This window comes from Equus przewalskii, chromosome 4 (assembly GCF_037783145.1).
Source record: "Equus przewalskii isolate Varuska chromosome 4, EquPr2, whole genome shotgun sequence".
NCBI lineage: Eukaryota > Metazoa > Chordata > Mammalia > Perissodactyla > Equidae > Equus > Equus przewalskii.
Window position 1 is genome coordinate 92,304,980 of NC_091834.1, and position 21,385 is coordinate 92,326,364.

The window sequence follows — 21,385 nt, forward strand, 5'->3', positions numbered from 1 at the left end:
TAAATGGGATAACCTGCTTTTTCCACTCAAATGTATATCCTGAACAATTTTTTCTGTCATTGTAAATCTACACTGTACTCTCTTGGGTAGATTTAATGTTATTTTTTTAAAGAAAAAATTATTAATAAAAAAGTTACTTAAAACAGCAATTTTATACTGGTAACACTACCAATATTATTCTGAAACACTCCCCCACCCTCAGTTTCTGTACTTTTTATGATGATGAGTTTTTCACTAATCATTTAACTGGATGGCATGTCAAAGCAAATATTGTCTTATTTACGTTACCCATTCATCTTAGCAGACAATTTTGACATTAATGCACTTACACTACAGACTTCTGAGAGGCAGTGAGGTTTTCAATCAGGGCTTTTAGAATAGAAGCTTAGAAAAATTGCTAAGGAAGTTAGAGTGTAACAGCGTTCTTAACAGCTTATTTACTGTAATACCTTAGAAGGTGATGGTAAAGACCCTTCCTCTCCATTCTGTCCCCACTATGATTAAGGTAAGTGTTGTGGTTGTATAAATCAATATATGATAGAAGACTTTGGGTTTGGGTTTATTTGGGTTTGTTTTCTTCTTTTTAAGAAACTAATTGAAGAAACTTTGAAATGATTTTATGTAATAGTTTTATTTCTTCTTAATCTTAAAAATGAAATGAGTCAAATACTCTATATTTCCCTTTTAAGAGAAACTTAAAAGAAACTCTCTTTTAAGAGTTACTTTTTAGAAAAATTTTATTGAGGTCATAATAGTTTACAACATTGTGAAATTTCAGTTGTACATTATTATTTGTCAGTCACCATATATATGGGCCCCGTTACTCCTTATTCCCACCCCTCAACCCCCTTCCCCTCTGGTAACCACAAATCTGTTCAGAGAGAAAGAGTTACTTTTTAATTCTTTTGCTCTTTGAATAGGTTAAACTCTGCTCTAATTCAGTTATTTCTTCCTTGAATTTTAAGAAAGTTAATTTTTTTTAAAAAACAGGCAATACTCTCTTACGTATTCAGAGTTTTAATTCCTAATACCCTTGTTTTCTTAGCATAGTGCCTTGCTCATAGTCGATACTTAGTAAATATATGTTGAATAAATTACAAATGACTTCTACCATAATGAGTAGAAAACATAATTTAAGTAAGCTTGAATTGAATCATCTGCCAGCTTGATGTACTAGATTCTCTATGTACTAGCTATGGGTAGCTTCTGGACAGGGCATACAAAGAGGCAGAAATGCAAAGACGTGGAAATTGAGGGGTAGTATTCTAGCAAACCATACTACACAAGAGGGCTAGAGTCTTAAGATAAAGGCAGAATTTCTTCTAGGTACAAGGAGAATAAAAAGAGAATAGTCTCTGAACAGATGGATTTAGAATCCAGAGATCTGATACAGGTGTGGGGGGGGAGGGACGTTTCATCAGTAATGTAACTAGTATATGAATGTTCCCTCATCTTGGTTGTAAGCCTTCATAGAATGGCTTACTAAGACATGACAGCTGTGTGCAGTATATCAGATACTTTGGCTTATGACGGTTCAGTCAGGAGCTCTATCGTCTCAAAAATTGTTTTGGTTTTTACAGTCTGTAAAAAAGATTTCCAGCAGAATTTTAATCACCATGAGGATTTTAGTCCTTTAAAAGCTAATACTTCATAATTTTTTATTAATCATTTTATTTTTTCCAATATAATGCTGTTTATGCTAGGAGTGTAGCCCAAAAAAGGACCAGAAAACTCCTGCATCCTTGGTGGCTTCACTTGGTGGTCCTTCAACAAGTTCTAGCACATCTGCCGTGGCATCCACCAGTTCTGGCTCTACACCAGCCCAGGAGACGATCTGCCTCGATGACTCACTAGATGAAGACCTTTCTTTCCATCCACCTGCACTGGACCTTGTCTCGGAAGCTTTAGCCGTTATCAACAATGGGAACAAGGGGCCTCCAGCTGGCTCACGGTTAAGCATGCCAACTGCAAAACCTCGTCCAGGACTGAGAGAAGAGAAATTAGCAAGTATCATGAGTAAGCTGCCACTGGCTACTCCCAAAAAACTAGATTCTACTCAGACTGCGCATTCATCAAGTCTTATTGCTGGTCACACAGGGCCAGTACCAAAGAAACCCCAGGATTTAACTCATACTGGCATCTCTTCAGGCCTTATTGCTGGTTCTTCAATTCAGAACCCTAAAGTTTCCTTAGAACCTTTACCAGCCAGGCTACTTCAGCAAGGACTGCAGAGGTCAAGCCAGATTCACGCTTCTTCCTCTTCACAGACCCATGTTTCCTCTTCTTCCCAAGCCCAAGTTGCTGCCTCCTCTCATGCTCTGGGAACATCAGAGGCCCAAGATGCTTCTTCATTAACACAAGTAACAAAGGTGCACCAGCATTCAGCTGTCCAACAAAACTATGTGTCTCCATTACAAGCAACCATTAGTAAATCACAGACCAACCCAGTGGTGAAATTAAGTAATAATCCACAACTTTCCTGTTCATCCCCACTTATTAAGACTTCAGATAAGCCACTTATGTACCGCCTTCCCTTATCTACTCCCTCATCTGGAAATGGTTCTCAGGGGTCCCACCCCCTGGTTTCAAGGACAGTACCTAGCACCACTACCTCCAGTAACTATTTAGCCAAGGCTATGGTGTCACAAATCTCCACGCAGGGTTTCAAATCTCCCTTCTCAATGGCTGCATCCCCAAAACTTGCCGCATCTCCAAAACCTGCCACATCTCCTAAACCCTTGCCCTCACCTAAGCCTTCTGCCTCACCCAAGCCCTCTCTGTCAGCTAAGCCTTCAGTATCAACTAAACTTATTTCTAAATCCAACCCAACTCCCAAGCCTACTGTATCCCCAAGTTCTTCCAGTCCAAATGCACTAGTAGCCCAGAGTAGCCACTCCAGCAGTAACAACCCAGTCCATAAACAGCCCAGTGGAATAAACATCAGCAGACAGTCTCCCACCTTGAATTTATTGCCCTCTAATCGCACTTCAGGCCTTCCATCTACAAAAAATCTTCAGGCCCCTTCAAAGCTAACAAACTCATCATCCACTGGAACTGTTGGGAAGAATAGCTTGAGTGGAATTGCAATGAATGTACCTGCCAGCAGAGGTAGCAACCTTAACTCAAGCGGAGCTAATAGGACTAGTCTATCTGGGGGAACAGGAAGTGGAATACAGGGTGCTACTAAACCGTTGTCTACTCCACATAGACCATCCTCTGCCTCAGGGTCTTCAGTGGTAACAGCCAGTGTGCAGGTATGTATGTCAATATACACTCATGTGATCAAATGTGAGACTGTGTAATCTTTCTTGTGAGTCAATTTAATAACCTTGTTATAATATATAAATTGTTTATAATAGTTTATTGTAGCTTATGGCCAAGGAATGTTCCTGATGTTGACATCACAATGATGGGGACACTTGGGGATGAGGTTTTTGTTGAGGTGTGGATTTTTTTTCTCAGTAAGTATCACATGCTTACTTTCAGAATTTTTGAAAAGCACAACGAAAATGCATGTTTAAAACCATATCTTACAAAGTTCAGAACAAAGCAGTAACTTATGAATTTAACATACCTTCACTTGTTCCCTTCTCCCCACCCTAGACCCCTTTCTTCTGCCAACTTTCTTATTTTTTTATTTAATAAAGTGTATATATTCAGATTATTTTTTCTTTTAACCATTTGTCTTTTCAAATACAATTTTTATTTTGCATGAATTTTGCAGCTATTCATGTGTAATTCTCTATGTCTAATTAGTGTCAGTAATCCTTTTATACCATGATTTCCCCATTCATGAGTTTTTAATTTAAATTTATCTCTCAGTTAGCAGGAGTACTTCACTCAGGGAATCTTTTCAAGAAGGCTAACATGAGAGCTCTTTTACCGTAGCTCTTGCGTGCTTGATCATTTCTGTGCTGTCACACTTGAGTAGGTATGGACTTCTCGGGTCGCTAACTGTCTCTCTCCAGATTTTGCTCCGCTGACCCTTGCTTAGTATTCAGGATTATAGAAAAGTCTGAGGCCATTCTGATTTTTTGTGCCCTTATAAGTAATGTGTTTTCTCTGCCTAAATGCTAGTAAGATTTTCTCTTTTTCTTTGTAATTTAAGTGTTACTAGATTATGGCTCGGTTTATCTAGTTTTCATTAATTTTGTACCTAGAACATGGCAACATATTTCAATCTCAGACCTGGCTGTTTTTTCAGGTCAAGAATATTTTATTCTAAATATTATGTCTCTTATTTCTGATTCATTTGTCTTAGGTTTTTGAGAACTCTTTATTACTCATATATTTCAGCTCTCTGCCTTTCATATCATCATCTCTGTTATTGTTTTCATCCTTCTGCCACTTTGTGTTCTGAGATTTGTATTTCTCAGATTTGTCCTTCACATTACTGATTTGGTTTCTTAAGCATTTGCACCCCTCCCCCCCCACCAAAAAGTAATACATGTTCAGTGTAGGCAAATCTAGAAAAAAGACAATTAAACATCACCCATCGTCCCACCACTGTTCATTTTTTCCTGGTACTTTTAAAAACTCTTTTCAAAAAGAAAGTGTGTTTTATATAATATTCTGTTTCATAACTAGCTTTTTAAAAAATATAACATTTTATGATTTGTTAATTTTTAAATATTCTTTGAAAACATGACTTTTATTGATTTATGGAATTGTGTTGTCTCAGAAAGTGCTCTAACTTTGTACTGCCTCCTGTTTATGTGGATCAGGAGCATCTAATGAGAGAATTTTCCCCTCGGTGTTTGTAGAGGTTCTCTACTGTTCAGTACAAGCTGAGTGTTGGTATTTAGTATATGCTTAAAATCCAAATCATCACTCTGCCATTACTGTAAAGTTAGGAGTGAATTTATTCCAAAATTCTAATATAGAACAAAATTCAGTTAACTGATACTGCATCAATTGAAATCTAAGATTAACTGATGTTTTATCTATATAATTTTGCTTTTATCAGAAATAAGAAAATAAGAAGCTGATTAGGGATTGTATATTAAAACTTAAGTTATAACTAAGATGTGGGAGTTCGCCCACACTCCTCTTTGTATTATCTTTATTGAAATGTTGGACTGTTTTTGAAATACATCTTTAGTTTGATCAAAGGAGTATGTGAGAAGATTATAACAGAAATGGCAGTTCCTTGCCCCATATTCTCCTTGCTAGTATCAACTACTTTTTAACTCTCTTAGCTTTTTCTCTGTTTTAAAATAATGAGTGAATGGAAGACTCTTAGTTATCCATTTTAGTGTTATCTTTTGACTTCTCATGATAAATAAGGCTTTTAGCTTTTTTTTGCCTTTCTCAGTCTCCTGAAAGAATAAAATCACAACTTTTGGTTAAATCCATGACTATGTAAATACTGTTTCTGTTGAGCTATATATCATAAACTCTGGTTTCATTTGCTTTCTTATAAAGTTTTGGCTTTTTTCCTGGAACTAAAAATTGATTTTTTTCCTTCGTTTTCTTTGAATTTAAGGTTAAATCTCTCTCCATTCTTCGTCGTCCTCAGAATCGATCAGTTCTATTTTTTTCCTGGAAACCTTTTTGTATTTGATCATTTATTTCAAAAGAGCTCAGATACTTGGGATACCAATTGTTTATCAATTAGTTTGTCAGCAAGGAACCTACACGGCAAAATTTGTGCTTCTAAGAAGTACCTACTCCCCCCTTGTTTTCTTCCTCTCTGAAATGGCTTTATTATTTGGAGACCTCAATGTTCCTTCCTTCATATCTGATCCTTTTTGTTCTGTCTTATCAGTTTGAAGAAAAGGTCAGTAATTGAATAAAGTTGTTTCTAACTTTTGGTAAACCTAAGATTCTTTTTTTTTTTTAAACAGCATCTCATTGAAGTCTTATCAGCTACCTTGTAAGCTCTAGATCTTGTCTCTTGCACTCCAACTCTAAAAACAGATTTCCTATCTATGCCTGCAAAACATTCAACTCCTGTCTGAAAGACATCTTCAGCTGTCTACTCATTTGCGGAGTGAAAATGACAGGTCCTGGGTTTAACAGAAGTTAAAATCTTTCCACGTTCAGATTATTGCCTCTACCTGCTTTCTATTTAATAACTTTCCACTCAAAGCTTTCCTCTTCTTTCTTGCCCTTCAACTTATTTTTTATGAATCTTGTCTTTGCCACTTTATCATTCCCAAAATAATTTATTCATTAAGAAAATGTTTAAGTGTTTAAATATGTGCCAGGCACTCTTCTAGGTGCTGGGGAAATAGGGTAAACACCATACTCAAGATTCCTCCTCTCATGGAGCGTATATTCTAGATAGGAAGATAAGCAAAACACAAATTTTTAAAAAATATTAAGTGGTATGAAAAAATAAAATAATATGATAAAGTCTTATTGCTGCTGACATAGATAAGGGAGGGAGGGAAGGCCTCTTTGAGGGTGCAACATTTGGGTTGAGAACTGAATGAGCAGGAACCAGCCATTTGAAGATAAGAGGGAAGAAACAGTCCAGGCAAGAGGGATGGTAGGTGTGAAGACACTGAGATACGAAAGAGCCTGACGTGCAGGCCTGCATGGCTAGACTGTAGGACGAGATGGCAGGGGATGAGGTCGTGGATCGACCAGAACCATGTGATGGAGGACCTTGTGGGCCACAATAAGGGACGTGGGGTTTTATGCTGTGTGCAGTGGGAAGAGATTGGAGGGTCTTCAGCAGGGGAGTGGTATGGTCTAATTTATATTTCTAAAGATTGCTGTGGGTGTTGTGGAGGATGGGGGGCAGATGTACTCACCAAAATAAAACGTGGTTAAAAAAAAATGTAACGTCCACCGCAGGAAGAGCACAATTTCTCTTTATATGTCCCCCTGGGAATGCAATGTGGAGGTTATGGAAAATATTTTTGATAATTGGGCGTTATCCTGGACTGTTTGCCTACTTCATGTTGACAGCTTCTCTTGTGTGCTTCTGGATGATGTCAGCAGTGGGATACCCCATGTTTAAAAAGTCTCCATCCTCTAGGAGAGAGAAATTTATAAATACCCCTGTAACATTTAGATAAACTGATGTTCATTTTGGTTTTAAAACAAATGAAAGTAGATATGGAAGTTTGTTGAAAGTACAAAATGCTAGACAGTTATGGCATGGTACCATTTTTTATTGCTAGTAGTTACTTAATTTTGGAAGTTAGCCAAATTTACATTTTCCACCTTTTTTTTTTTTGAGGATGATTCGCCCTTAGCTAACATCTGTTGCAGTCTTCCTCTTTTTTTGCTTGAGGAAGATTAGCCATGAGCTAACATCTGTACAAGTCTTCCTACATTTTGTATGTGGGTCACTGCCACAGTATGGCTGATGAGTGGTACAGGTCCACACCTGGCATCTGAATCCACGAACCTGGGTTGCCAAAGTGGAGCATGCAGAACTGAACCACTACACCATGGAGCCAGCCCCCATTTTCCATCTGTTTTAATGCTTAGTTAACCTCCTCGAGAAAAGCTTAAGAGTTCTCCTTATTAGCAGTATTTAATATTCCTCACTGGGGGCTCCACATGGATTCTTTCTACCCAAATTGCTTCAAAGTGTTACTGTTTTTAACTTAGTAATTCTTTCCTAAATGCACCCATTTTGTATGTCAATGTTGGCACAGTAGAGGGAAAGACTGGAAGATCAGAGTAGTCAAGGCCAGGCATAAAGTGATGAAGATTTGTACTTAGGAGTTGGAGGAAGTTGTGGAAAAAAAAAAAAAAGAATAGGTACATAATTACAATAGGTAATTATGAACTCATCTGGTCCTTCATTTTATGATGCCTACAAACTAAAGGTTTCAAGCCTGCGTGGCAGGACAGAATGAGACTGTTGATGATAGCAATTAACACATGAGGTGGGGAATGACTGCAGGAGATGATGAGTTCAGTTGTGGACATGCCAGATTGGTGAGTGTTAGCTATCCAAGTGGAATTCTTTCCAGACTTTTTAGATATACAGGATTGAAATTGAGATGAGCGGTCAGAACTATGGATATAAATTTGAGAGATAACAAATAAAGGAGAATAAGGGAAGGGGAGCCTATTGGAGAGAGAGTGGAAGAACCAGAATAGAAGGCTTCTTGAGGATATTCTTCATTTTTTGTTCAGCAGTGGCATGGACCAGTAAGTGTATGAATATGTGTAATGTGGCATATATGTATGGGAAGCTCACCTGTGTTTTTCTCATACATTAACTAATAAATGCTCAGCACTTTATTAATTCATAATGTTTACTGGTAGAAGTAATCAACACACAAACCTAACAATAGCTAACATTTATTATTGATTGAAAAAATATTCAAAGAATTCAATTTTCTTGACCAAATTTAGAACTGTGGCCAAAATTTTTGGCCAGGGAAATTTAGGGTTGGTAAAATAAGGCTGCAAAAGAAAACTCACAGTTGCAGAAACTATAATAGATAATATCTGATACCGAGACAATTTTATTGTAATCTTTGTGGATAAGTGCACATAGAAAAGAAAAAAGTCAAAATGGGAAAAAACTATTTAATTGCTATATAGAAAATTGTTCAGAGTTAAATTAGCTTAAGGAAGTATATTTAAGTAGTTTCTTAATGAAAGCTTATCGCTGTTAGCATATTTCTCATTTAAATGTTTTTATTCATAAACATAGCATCAAAGCCCCAAGTAGGGGAGCATCAAAACACTCTCTCGCTTACCTTTTACCTTATAGGGAGTCTAAGTTCAGACAAGTAGTAGAAATGGAAACCAGCTCTCAGGGGTTAAGGAGAGACTAGATAATGTGGAAACACAGGCAGTCATTCAGTAAGTTGAATAATAAAAGGAATACAAATAAGTCAGGTTGAGGAAGAGCCAGGAATAACAGTGTGGTTGTAAAAAGAGATAAAAAGATCTCTGTAGATGAGAAGGCAGAGGACACATGGAAAAGGTGCAGTGCTAGGTATTTGTACCAGAAAGTTGTGCATAGGTGGGGTTCGTGGCATAGCTCAGGTGGTTAGCTTTGGAGAAAGACAGGTGAGGCTCATGATGAGCAAGAACATCTAGGATGGCCCTGTCTCTTTAAGGTGTTAGGATGGACGTAAAGGATATCAAGTTAAGGGGCTCTGAGAGAGGAATAGTTTGGAAGAGCAACCGCAGGAATTGTGCCGGGAAAAACTGTAAGACAAACAGTAAAATTACCAAGCATTTTCAGGGACCACATTGAAATTGTATGGAATTAATTACTAGTGGTTCAGATCTAGGGGCTAGGAGCAAAAGTGGAAAAGTGGAAATCTAATCTTGGAAAGGAGTGGAATAAGAGAGCGAGTGGGTGTTAATGTAGGCATTAAAATAAGAAGGAGTCTAAATTTGTGGTGAAGAGTGAGTATAGAGTTATTTCCAAAACCCATCTTGGTAGCTCTTTGAAATTTATTTTTCACCTCAGTCTTTATTTGTCTCAGAGTTTTTGTTAGAACAGATATAAGACACAGTCTTGCACCCATGAGGATATTAAATAAAATAAATCAATTCAGGTTAAAGATTTGATTTCTTATGTATTTTGACCCCTGGTTTCTGCAGTCTACAGCAGGAGCATCATTATTGGCTAATGCCTCACCTCTGACTCTCATGACATCACCTTTGTCTGTAACAAATCAAAATGTGACTCCTTTTGGGATGCTGGGTGGCCTTGTTCCAGTGACCATGCCCTTCCAGTTTCCCTTGGAGCTACTTGGCTTTGGAACGGACACAGCTGGAGTGACAACCACCTCGGGATCTACCTCAGCCGCTTTCCACCATAGCCTAACTCAGAGTAAGTGGCTCTTTCATTTTTCGGCTACCTAGTTTGAGAGAACAGGAAACCTCACAAATTTATACTAATTGAGAGTAGTCTAGTTTGATTTAGTGAAGATTATAGAATATTTTTTTCAGAGATGCAGTTTATTTCATCTATATATAATAAGTCAAATTACTGGAGTCTGAGATTCTATTTACAATTTTTAAATGAGCCATCTATACCACATTTCTATCTTACTGAAATTTATAATAAGAGGAAGTCAAGTTTGCTGAGTTATTTGCACACACATAGACATTTATATATGTAAATTTTTTTAAACGTATGTGCTCTTGTTTAAGAAAAGCCTTTGAAGTCAGGGGCTGTACTTGCATTAACTAAATTAAACTATTTTCATTTTTGATCAAAGAGGGCGCACATCTTAGATTTAAGAGGATCACTGACAGTCTGTTTTTCTCTCAGATTTACTAAAGGGTTTACAACCAGGAGCTCAGCATGCAGCAACACTTTCCCACTCACCTCTGCCTGCACATTTACAGCAAACATTTAATGGTAAGAAAGGCGTCTGTTTCTTCATCTCTTTATTATTTATATAGATATATAGATTGTATTATAAATCTTTTCTGAAAACAATGTGAATGGAATGACAAAGGTTGGAAGAAACAGATTTTCATATGACTGAATCTTCATTAGCAACAACCTTCTTTAAAAAGAAAGGAAATAGGTGGGCTGGCCTGATGGCACAGGGGTTAAGTTTGCACGTTCTGCTTCGGCAGCCTGGGGTTTGTGGGTTCAGATCCCGGGTGTGGACCTACGCACCACTTGTGAAGCCATGCTGTGGCACGCGTCCCACATATAAAATAGAGGAAGACGGGCATGGATGTTAGCTCAGGGCCAGTCTTCCTCAGCAAAAAGAGGAGGATTGTCAGCAGATGTTAGCTCAGGGCTAATCTTCCTCAAAAAAAAAAAAAATTAAAGGAAATAGGTGAATGAGATCTTTTGTTGCGAGTGAAACAGTTTTTTTGAAGGTGTAATTATATTGAAATGATGGCAAAGAAGAGGGTTCATAAGACAGTGTACAAAAGTCAGGTCCAGTAATTAGAAAAGTTTACTTTTATTGAAAGCTTACTGATTGCCAAATAGTCTTATGACTACTTGCATCTATTAGCTAATTTAATCCTTACTACAAGCTTGTGAATGAGAGAACGATCCTCATTTTACAGATCAGGAAACTGAATCAGAGGTAAGCATCTTGCCCAAGAAAATACACTAGTAAGTGTTTGATCTGAGTTATACACCTGGGAAGTCTAAGTCTGTAGCCTGTATTCTTAACCATGAAACTGCCTCTTAGCAGTGATTAAATTAATATGATCCCAACTGTATGCATTATGTACTTGCAGCCCAACTAGATCATTATGAAATCTGAGATTAGACAGTGGACACTGGATATAACCTGTTGACCTCCAGGTTCTTGCTCTCACCAGCCCTTGACCTCAGTATACTGCTGATGCTATTCTGAAGGCCATTTTCAGGATCTTTTGAGCAGAAATAACTGTTCAATTGCCCTCTTAACTTTGGAAGTTGACTGAGGCCTCACTATTCTTTTTGGCCTCTGCATTTAAAATCATCTTTGAACAAGTTTCCAATTGGACCACAGTGTGGAAATGAGAGCTAGGTAGCAGTCATGAGGCAACAGTTGTAATTAATCCTCTAAAAGACACAAGTGCTAGACACCTGAAATTTATATAATATTATAAACCTGTGTCACCACAATAAAAATTTTTTTTTAAAAGGACCTAAGTGGTAAGCTGCTCCAGACTCACCCCTTGAGAGAATGAAAGTAAAAGCACAGCTGTGCAAGTGGGGAGACACAAAGTGGGCACAGACGTCAGCAGTCCTGATCTTCCTGGACTCCTTGATTAGGCTTACATGCTCAAGGAAAACTGTCCTGTGACTAAAGAAGTTCCACCCTGGGTATTGACAACTGCTCGAAACGATGAGTCCAGCTTAGGGCTGTATGCACATGGGGCAGAGTGGTATGAACCTGCAAGGAGTTAGACAAACAGGATTCTGGTGGCTCAACACCCCAGTATTCCAGCTTTTATATAAATTATCCTGTTGTCTGGGCAGCACCATTGTTCCAGAGGGAGAAAAGAAATAAGACTATCAATATTTCCCAAGTAATTGAAATTAAAAAGTTTACAATTTTTCATTTTAAAGTATCACACACAGAATTTGAGAATCAGGCTTGGACTTTTTAATTCCAGGACTGCCTCTCTGAGCAAGTTTCTTTACTTGTTTGACTATCACTTCTCTTGCTTGTAAACTGGGGACAACAAAATGTTTTTAATAGGCTTCTTATGAGAATTTAATAAAAAGAATTTAAAGCTTCTAGCATAGTACCTGGTACGTAGTAAGAACTCAATTAACGTTAATTCTCTGACCTTATCTAGTCTAAAGATGGAGGTTGGTAAACTTTTTCTGTAAAGGCCCGAATGATAAATATTATAGGCTTTGTAGGCCATGCAGTCTCTGTCACAGCTGCTCAACTCTGACATTGTAGTGCGAAAACAGCCGTTGACGATGTGTAACGTGAGTATGGCTGGGTTCCAGTAAAACTGTACTTAGAAAAAGACGTGGCAGACCAGATTTAGCCTTTAGGCCATAGTTTACCAAACCCAGGTCTCACAGTTCAGTTAATGTGAATATTTTATTTTGCTAATTAACCAAGCTTCTTTGAGCAAAATCCCACCTTGCCATTTTATGAATTTAAGTATACCTCAAGTCAAATTATTTCTCTCTACAGATGCAAGTATATAATATCTCATTATAAATGAAAAAGCCAATTCCTTAGATACTGTCACCAACGTTAGTTTAATAGTATTCTGTTTATACAGCTTTTGAAATAATCTTGTTTCATTGCTGTATCTTTTTCATCAAAAGAGGTAGTTTTTTTGTTTATGTTTTACCAGAGTACTTTAGACATCATGAGAGTACCTAGCAATGTGACTTTTGTGGTCTCCTCCAGCCTTAAGATTATTATTGTAGTACAGTAATTTGTTCCTTCTTTTTCTTTTATTTTGCTGAGGAAGATTAACACAGAACTAACATCTGTGGCCAATCTTCCTCCTTTGTTTTTTTTTGCTTGAGGAAGATTAGCCCTGAGCTAACATTTGTGTCAGTCTTCCTCCACTTTATATGTGGGTTGCCGCCACAGCATGGCTGACAAGTAGTATGGGTCCATGCCCAGGGTCCGAACCCAGGAACCTGGGCTGCCGAAGTGGAGCATGCCAAACTTAACCACTGTGCCACAGGGCTGACCCCAATTTGTTCCTTTTTACTTGTGTATTTCTGCCATCCAGGCCTCCCCCTGTCTTTTTCTCTCCAGCCTGGTGGGGACTTCATTTTCCTTGCTAAGGCAATGACCTGTTAGAGGCTTTCTCCGTATTTTGTTGGCTCTTGAGGTCATTGGGTCCTACTCTTGCCCAGTTTAAATAGACTAATCAGCGTTTTCCCAGTAAAAGTTAAACAGCTTTATGTAAAACTAGAAACCCTTGTTCCCAGTAGCAGACTTTCCTCTTGCTTACAACTTTTGCCAGGTTAGGACCGCAACAAAGACTCAGCTGGATTTTTTACTACCGGTGTGCCCCATTTATTTACATAGATAATTGAGTTAATTACCAAATGCCATGTCACGGCAAGAAATTTAATTTCTCTTGAAAGAAAATGAAATTGATCTTGTCTTGGAAAGGAATCAAAAGGTGTGTTAGACACCTCGAAGGGGGGGATTCTCTCTTTTATGTTCCTTTATAATCCTCACAGCATTTGACACAATTGGCTGTGAGATAGATAATAAATACTTCTTGAAATATTATTTGTGGGACACTGAAGAGCAATTGAACCATAGTCATTGGAGATAAGAGGGTCATTCTTGTTGTTTTTATCCCCTTTATGTTCTCAACCTCCGTACTGCTACAGCATGTAAGATATTAAAGGTTATCTTTTTAACAGTGTCATCCACATGAAAATTGAAAGCTAATTGTTCTTTTTGCTTTGTTTGTTTTTGTCTGTTTTTTAAAACATGCCGACCCATACCAATTAAACATCTCTTTTCTCAGATGGAGGCCAAAGTAAAGGGGACACTAAATTACCACGGAAATCTCAGTGACTTCCCAGCAAGCAAAGGAGATGACACACTCAGCTGGCTGATGGAATCTACCTGATGGGAAAGTACTCATGTGGTCATAGGGCTGCTGTTCTGTCGATGTTTACATTCTCTCGTCCCAAGCACTGTGGTGAGGAGGAAAAAGAAAAGAAAACATTACTTGAGTAAAGCCAGGTGCAGGAGGAAGAAATGCTTTCATGCAAAGTTAGTGACCTTTGGTCTCTTCTAAAGAAAGAGAGTTACCATATTAACTGACTTGAAAGAGAATCAGTTGTCAAACCCACAGAAGTACAAATTTTATTTTTCCCGGGGGAGGAAGAAGGAAATTGAGGATTTGGGTGAACTCCATCCATCCTGGGGGTTGGATCTGAACACTTGCAGACATAATTGCATAATAAAAGGCAATTTATCTGGAATTAGGACAGTTTATCAGGAGTAATGATCATGTCTATTTGAGTGGACTACGCAGCAAATTTGCCACAAAGAAAATTAGTGCCCCTATGTCTGATAGAGACAGTAGCTGAGTAAATACCGTACCCTCAAAAATCCTGAGCAAACTTGAATCTTCTCCAGTGTGTAGCAACTCCCCATATAAATCAGTGGACTACAGATGCTTCAGGAAAGTTATTTTAACACAGTGATATATATTATTAAATCATTGAGATTTTTAAAAGTCAAGAAATTGAGCCTGTTGCTCCTAACAGACGAAACTTAGATGTCCCCTTTTTGTAAAAGGGTCAATTACATCTTGCATTCAGAAGCAGGTACTTAACTCTCTTCTTCAGGTGATTTGTGCATCTGGTATTGACTGGTTAATTCTTATTTCCATTCTTGTTGTTAAAATGTGACTGTTCACATTTTTCTCTTGAGAAATGGGGATCTTTAATGTAGGGCTGTGGCTTTGGTGCTCTTAGCCCTTTCAGGCCTACCAGTATGAACTGTAAATTTCCCCCTCAATTCACAACTTCTCTTTCTGTTCTTTTAGCTAGTGGTACTTCAGGCAATTACTAACTATTGATTTAAACAGGTATAAGTGTGTACTACATATGCTTCTTCATTGGTCATTCAAATGGCATATATATATTTTTGGAATTTTTAAGATGGTATTTTAAAGGGAGGAATTACATTAGGATCATTATGTATACAAGGGATTATTTTTATAACAATCAGTGTATTTTTGCTCCCTATAACCAGTGTAGTGAAATTGATTTGGAGCATTTGGGATCTTAAAGCTTTACTAATATTTACTCAGAGTATTGATACATGAGTGAGCCTGCAGATAATAAGATTCCTTAGTTGTTATAGCTTCCTTATGCAAATAGCATATTCAACAAAGGGTGTTAAGGGAGAAATTTATGGTTCTGTTTGGATGCATTTTATTTGATTTTTTTGCCTCATCATTGTCTCTCTCTCCCCCTCTCTTTTTTATTCTTCCTATTTAGGCTTCTAAATGTTTTCAAACTGTACCCAAGAATAGTGTAAGCTTGGTCCATTTATAATGACAGACTAACCTAAAAAACGGCATCAGATTGGTAGTAGCAAGATTTCTTGTGCATAGTTTCATTACGAATCACCCTATACCATTGTTTATGCAAATAAGAGTATTAACTGGGCCCTTTTTTCTTTTTATAAGCAAAATTCCCAGATAGATTATGGGGCTATGAATAAATTATCACAGATCTGTGCAGATCTGTAAGCCTGTATTTTGACTTCAAAGTCACATTGGCTTGCTTCATAGCAAAAAGTTAATAAATAACTGAAAACTTTAGTTCCAAGAACTTGTTATGGTAAGAGGAAAGGATTATTTTAAAGAACTCATTGATATAATTACTTGCCTCTAAGAATTTAGTTTACCAGTAAAACAAATAAGAATATTGTATCAACCCTGGTAGATATTTTAGAAGGATATTGGGATGTTGCAGAAAGGTTTGACTTGAATTGAGTATGTTTGATTAAAGTAAGTTTGTTTTTTTAATTAGAGAAGCTTACTCAATTCTTGAGTTATTGCAGTGTAGCATACCTCTTGCTTTTATCTAATTTGGGGGGAAAAAGTCTTTGCTAATACTTTATAGGAGTTTTCCTTTGAGAAGCTAGCCTTTGTTTTACTTCCTATGTCAGGAGAGAAAGCAGAGTGCATATTAATCTCTCTTCCTTCTGATAACTGTGCATGTATTCATCTGTGTGTGTCTATACACATATATTTATTTATATATAAGGTCATGACTAATGTAAGTCGAGGAATAACAATTTTAATTTCTTAAATCTATGAATTCTGAATCATGCCATGTGAAAATCCTTGATGACTCTGTTGTCATGAGAGAAGAACAAGATCACCAGTTCTTGCCCCCAGCATCATTTTGTAACTAACCAGTAAACATATCTGAAGGCCTTGGCGCTGAGAAGTCCACACGTGTGGAGACTGTGTTCTGTTCTCTTCAGCCTTGATTCCTGGAGGACTGCTGCCAGAGCCCCGCCCCACCACCTCATTGTCACTAACTTATATCCATTTCAGTCAAGACTGCCTTTTTATGTTGTACAAATAAAACAAATATCCTTATGTTCCTTATTAAATAAGTCTGATCAGAGAGTTCCTACATGTAAATACAAACCTATTTCTTTTCTAGATCATAACATTGAAATTGGTGTCCATACTTTATGGTCACCTGTCTTTACAGTTTTTCTTACTAAAAAACAAACATATAAAGTTTTTATTTTTTAGCACAGAGACTTGTGATTCATACTGTATTTTTGCACTTAAAAGTCAAATTATGTTATTTTTTAAAATGCTGAGTAATTGGAAAGGATATAGAGCGATGAGTATTTCTGCAGAGCATTAGCAACATCCCAATGCAAAAGTAATCAGCACACTTATGTCCCACTCAGCGGGATTCTTGATTCAGGAAAATTAAGCTGTTTGATTTCCACTGTTTTGTATTTTAAATTGCCTTCACTGATGTATAAGCTGTTACTGTGCATACAAGTGACTCCTCAGTATTCACGAGCAATAATGGTCGGCAGAGTTGTCTTCGAGACAGCCGTGCTGAGCCTCGGCTGGAGACTGTTTGGGAGCAAAGTGTCAAGCTCGTTCAGAGCCTCCGAAATAAATACAAGCAATAATTCCATTATAAGTTGATGATAATTCTTTCTCATATGCTTCTGAGATAAGAAGATAAATCATAATTTTAAAACAGCCTGAAGAAAAAGGTTTTGGGAAAAGAAGTGAGGTTAATCTGAAGTCACAAAATCCTGATATTCTGAGGAAATCAGAGGATTGTGTTAGTACATTCTTTCATGCCTACCACCCCTTTGATGGATGTTGTTAGCCCAAATTACATTTCCTTATATCATAGAAGCTGAAGAGGATTTGTTATATTACCAAGGTGGGAGGAAGAACCGGGCACATACGTGTTTGAATACTGTGGGTTTGACACCTGTTTGAGAACAACTTATTGGAAAAGATTTTTAACCCAGGATTTTTTTTTCCCAAAGCAGATCTAAATTGTTTACTACCCAGGGTTGGAAAGGGCAGACACCTCTAATCCTTCTCCTCTGGTTGCCCTCTGCCACACCCCTTTCCACCTCTACTTGGTTCAAGACCTTTTCTGAAATGGAAATTCTGCTGTTGTTCAAACTGCCATTGATTATGAGAACTCTGTGTCCCTTGGGATCATCTCTTAGAACTCCAGTTATCTATCATATTTGCTGCTACATCTGTAAGATGAACTTTGCCTGTATTGGTCTACTTTAATCTAACTTACAGTTCTTTATTTCTGGGAGGTTTTGTCATACAGTTTCACCCATGTATAGAATTAGGATACTTTATTTTAGGGGTGTACTGTAGAAGCACACTGGTCCCTGTATTCTTTTTATCATCATTTAGGTTTTGAATTTGTTTGCTTTTTTTGTTCAATGGTATTTGTTTTGTTTTAAATTAGAAATAAAAAAGTGAGAAAAATCTATAATCAGGCCAAACTTGAGAACTTTCCCTGTGCTTCAGCACTGGTTTCTGCTGACCTTATGTTCTCAAAAGGGGCACTGTTACTTTCTATTGTGCATGTATGATTGTTCTTTTGTTTTGTTTTTTGCTTTTGGGGGCTTTTGTTTTTGTAATAATGAAGCAGAAGGAAAATGCGGTAGTAGGTAAATGATTACAAACGTTATGCAATTTTATTTTATAAAATTTAAGGGAAAAAGTTTAACTCTCTGTAAATCATTTCTTAGCTCTGGTAAAATGCTTATATTACTCCTCTAAAACATGCTCAATTCAGGCCTTTGTCTTTGTTAAGTGCCTTTTTTTGCTTTCTTTTTTCCCCTCTTTTGAAGCTGTTCTCAGATATCCTAAAGTACAGGCTAATAAGTCAGGGGATTCAGGAGGAAGAGTCTCAAATTTGCCAATGTCGTGTCGTGCTGTTTGTTTTAACATTCTTCCTTTTCTTTCTATGTATATGGATATATGTGTAAGATACATACGTACATATATATGGATATATATATGTATACATATGTAATATATATATAAAACTAGTCGCTGCTGTACCATTGCATCCTTTCCAAACACTCCCATTTCAACGTCTGCAAAACTTCTGCCTTGTTTATTCCATTGCTTCTAGTCAATTCAAGTGGGTGGATTGGGAAATCGTCTTTTCACAAGATGCTATCTCCCCCTTTGAATATCTGTTTGTAGAAGTTAACAAAAGTATATATATAATTAGTCAGTTATTACAAGCAAAATAAATTTAGTGGACTCATTGACTGTTCCTAGATGTAACCCACTGTGTTATGCCCTTCACACTTGGTGAGTAATGCTGAAGAAAGCGTTGGAATAACCAGAGTCTTCTGTGGGTCAAGCTGATACGGTGCACTCTGGCAGGCAAGACTCAAGACATGGAAGAGCTAGAGTTAGAACCATGTATTGTATCTGTCTGAGTTTTGAAGGAAGTCAGCAACTTTGTCAACATTAAAAACGCATCATATATTCTTCTGGGAAATGATTTTTGAAGAATTCATATAGCTGCGTATCTGTAAAAGGTTAGTAAACTTAGAAGCAGAAAGACTTCAGATACTGAGGAAAACACTCATATAACCTATAGCATTCTTGAGAGATCTTCAGTTTTCTTTTTATTTGCCAGATAATTAACATTTGGCTTAATCTGATTTGATGGTTATTTAGATTTCTCCCTTGAGCAAAATAACATAATTTTCAGGTCTAAGATTCATCTGTTTCTTGTTGAAAACAGATGTGACATGTTAAGGGAGACTAAGTTGAACCAATCCTCAGAACCCAGTACAAATATATCTAATAAGTGCCCCCTTTTAAATACATTTTAATTGGGAAGAGGAGACTGATGGCCATAAGGAGAAAGTAGAGGCTCCTGGTAGTGTTACCGGAGAGGAACTGCCATCAGGTGGCCTCAGTTCAGTCGTAAGTGTTACTCTTGAATTGCTGTTTGTAGGGGGAATGTCATTTAACCTTCGTGCCTCACATTACCCATTAGAAAATTGGGTATGATAATATTCACCTACCTCCCAGGGATATCAGAGACTTTCAAAAATATTTTGTTTTTCTAAAATGTCCTATATAATTAAAAAAAGTATTATCATCTTCCTGCAGAGGCTAAAAAATGTTTCCCTATGATGGATATAAAAAGCACCATATGATTTTTTAAGTTTAAAAAAATCACTGGAATTCTAATTTAGATGCATATTTGTTATTTAAACATATTATATTTGTGGTGGGATAAAATGGTTAGTTTCAGGTTAATAAGTGGGGGGGAATAACACTAAGTTTCTTAATTCTAAGTAGATTTTTTTTTAGACTTTTATGGTGTTATTACATGTGTGATTTTTGCCAAGATTGTGGAGCTAAAGCTAGGTAAAGTGTGGGTGATTGGTTATTGGAGTTGATAAATGATCCCAAAAGTTTTATCTGCCTCACTTTTCCATCTTCTCAATTTAATTTCCTTGTATTACTTGTTCGGTGGTGGATAGCTAAGCTTTTAACTTTCTGAGAATGAGTGGGGTTGCCTCATTCTTGTAAATGAGAGATTGTGTACTATTCCTGTAACTTTCCGTTTATCCAGCTTTGCACTGAAGGGAGCAAGCACTACACACAGTCAGATGGGTACACTTTTTAGCCAGTCTACCTTTGTAATTTATGCTTCTTCAACCCATGAAAGAGTTGGAGCCATCAACTGCTCAGGTTGTAGGAAAATGAGAGAGGGGAAGCAAGATTCACTTTCTAGCTAGGGCAGGGGTAGAAGGAAACATATTTTGCCCAGCTCTGAGGAGGAAATCAAGATCATTTTATCCCACCTTCCATCTCGACACATTAAGTAGTAATACATAGAAGTTTCCTTACGTCATTTAAAACAACAACAGGAAAAAGTGGATACTGCATTTTTAGTTAGGGCTAAAAGCTGAGCAACAATTGCTGGGGGTGTGTGTAGATTTAAATTGTAGCACCTTATTCAGGGTCAGGAAAGAGAATGTGGGGGGATGAGGAACAAATTATCCATCGTAAGTGAGTCAGGAGAAAACACCAGGCCCAAGCAGACAGAGCGTCTAGGTTAATTCCCAGAATTGGCCAAGGCCCATTTAATCTCTAGTGATAGGATGGTTTTTCCTTCAAAATCACTTTTTGGCTTTTTGTTGCTTTTTCCAGATAAGGCCTTAGTTAGTAGCCTCTAAATATCAACTATGCAGATAAACAAACTTTATTTTCTACATTTTCTCTCATTTTCCATTCTTCAAATAACAGATGTTAAGACTTCTACCCAAAGAAATAAAGCATAAGGGTTTTGTTGAATGTGTGTTTGTTCCTCAAGGGAAAATTAACAGAAGCGTAAAATAGATATTTTGTGTGTTCATCTATCCTAAAATGTGAACTTTATATTGAAAAACTTAAATACAGATCCTTTCTCTGGTACAGAACTGTAGTTGGAACCATGGCATGTCTTTGGGTTGTTATGATAAAATCATCCCAGAGTTCAATTCTGAGAAAGTTTTAGATTCTGTGGCACAGTATTCAGGTTTGTAGAGCTGAACAGATGGTCAGACTCTAATTAAAAATAGCTTTGAATATTAATGTTGATTCTTCTTTCTTCATTTCCTTTAGTCTTCATTCTTCTTTCCTCTAGTGTGAGCTCTTAAGTTAACTGTTCGTCAACCAGTTGCTACAGTGGAATATGAAGTGCATGTTAAGGGTCCGCAGAGGCAAGGTTACCCTGCCTTTCACCTGTTCTCTCTCACTTGGACCCTCTATCCTGTGTCCCCGTTGAATTCAAGGACAGACTGCAGGCGTTTTCCAGGAGACTGTTTACATCCCCGCATAGACACAGGCAGAGACTCGTAGGATTTCAGTCAGACTGCCTTTGAATAAGTTGATATTAAATCACATTTTTCTCAGATACTCCTAAAGAACCGTTTGCTTGAAAGTAGCTATTTGTGATCTTTATATAATTTCCTCATACTGT

At 37.3% G+C, this 21,385-nt stretch overlaps 1 protein-coding gene across 5 annotated transcripts in view; it reads left to right on the top strand.

Annotated features, from left to right (window-relative positions):
* Nucleotides 1-21,385, top strand: part of UBN2 (ubinuclein 2) — an 89,459-nt gene that overhangs the window by 53,404 nt on the left and 14,670 nt on the right. For 4 of the 5 annotated variants that reach the window (XM_070617883.1, XM_070617885.1, XM_070617884.1 and 1 more), the window contains 4 exons: nucleotides 1,704-3,254; nucleotides 9,535-9,766; nucleotides 10,211-10,300; nucleotides 13,867-20,730. In XM_070617883.1, coding sequence (XP_070473984.1) covers nucleotides 1,704-3,254; nucleotides 9,535-9,766; nucleotides 10,211-10,300; nucleotides 13,867-13,916 — 1,923 coding nt within the window. In that variant the 3' untranslated portion in view covers nucleotides 13,917-20,730. Of the gene's footprint in view, nucleotides 1-1,703; nucleotides 3,255-9,534; nucleotides 9,767-10,210; nucleotides 10,301-13,866; nucleotides 20,731-21,385 lie in introns of those variants that run through there. The other variant, XM_070617887.1, reaches the window with a different exon arrangement.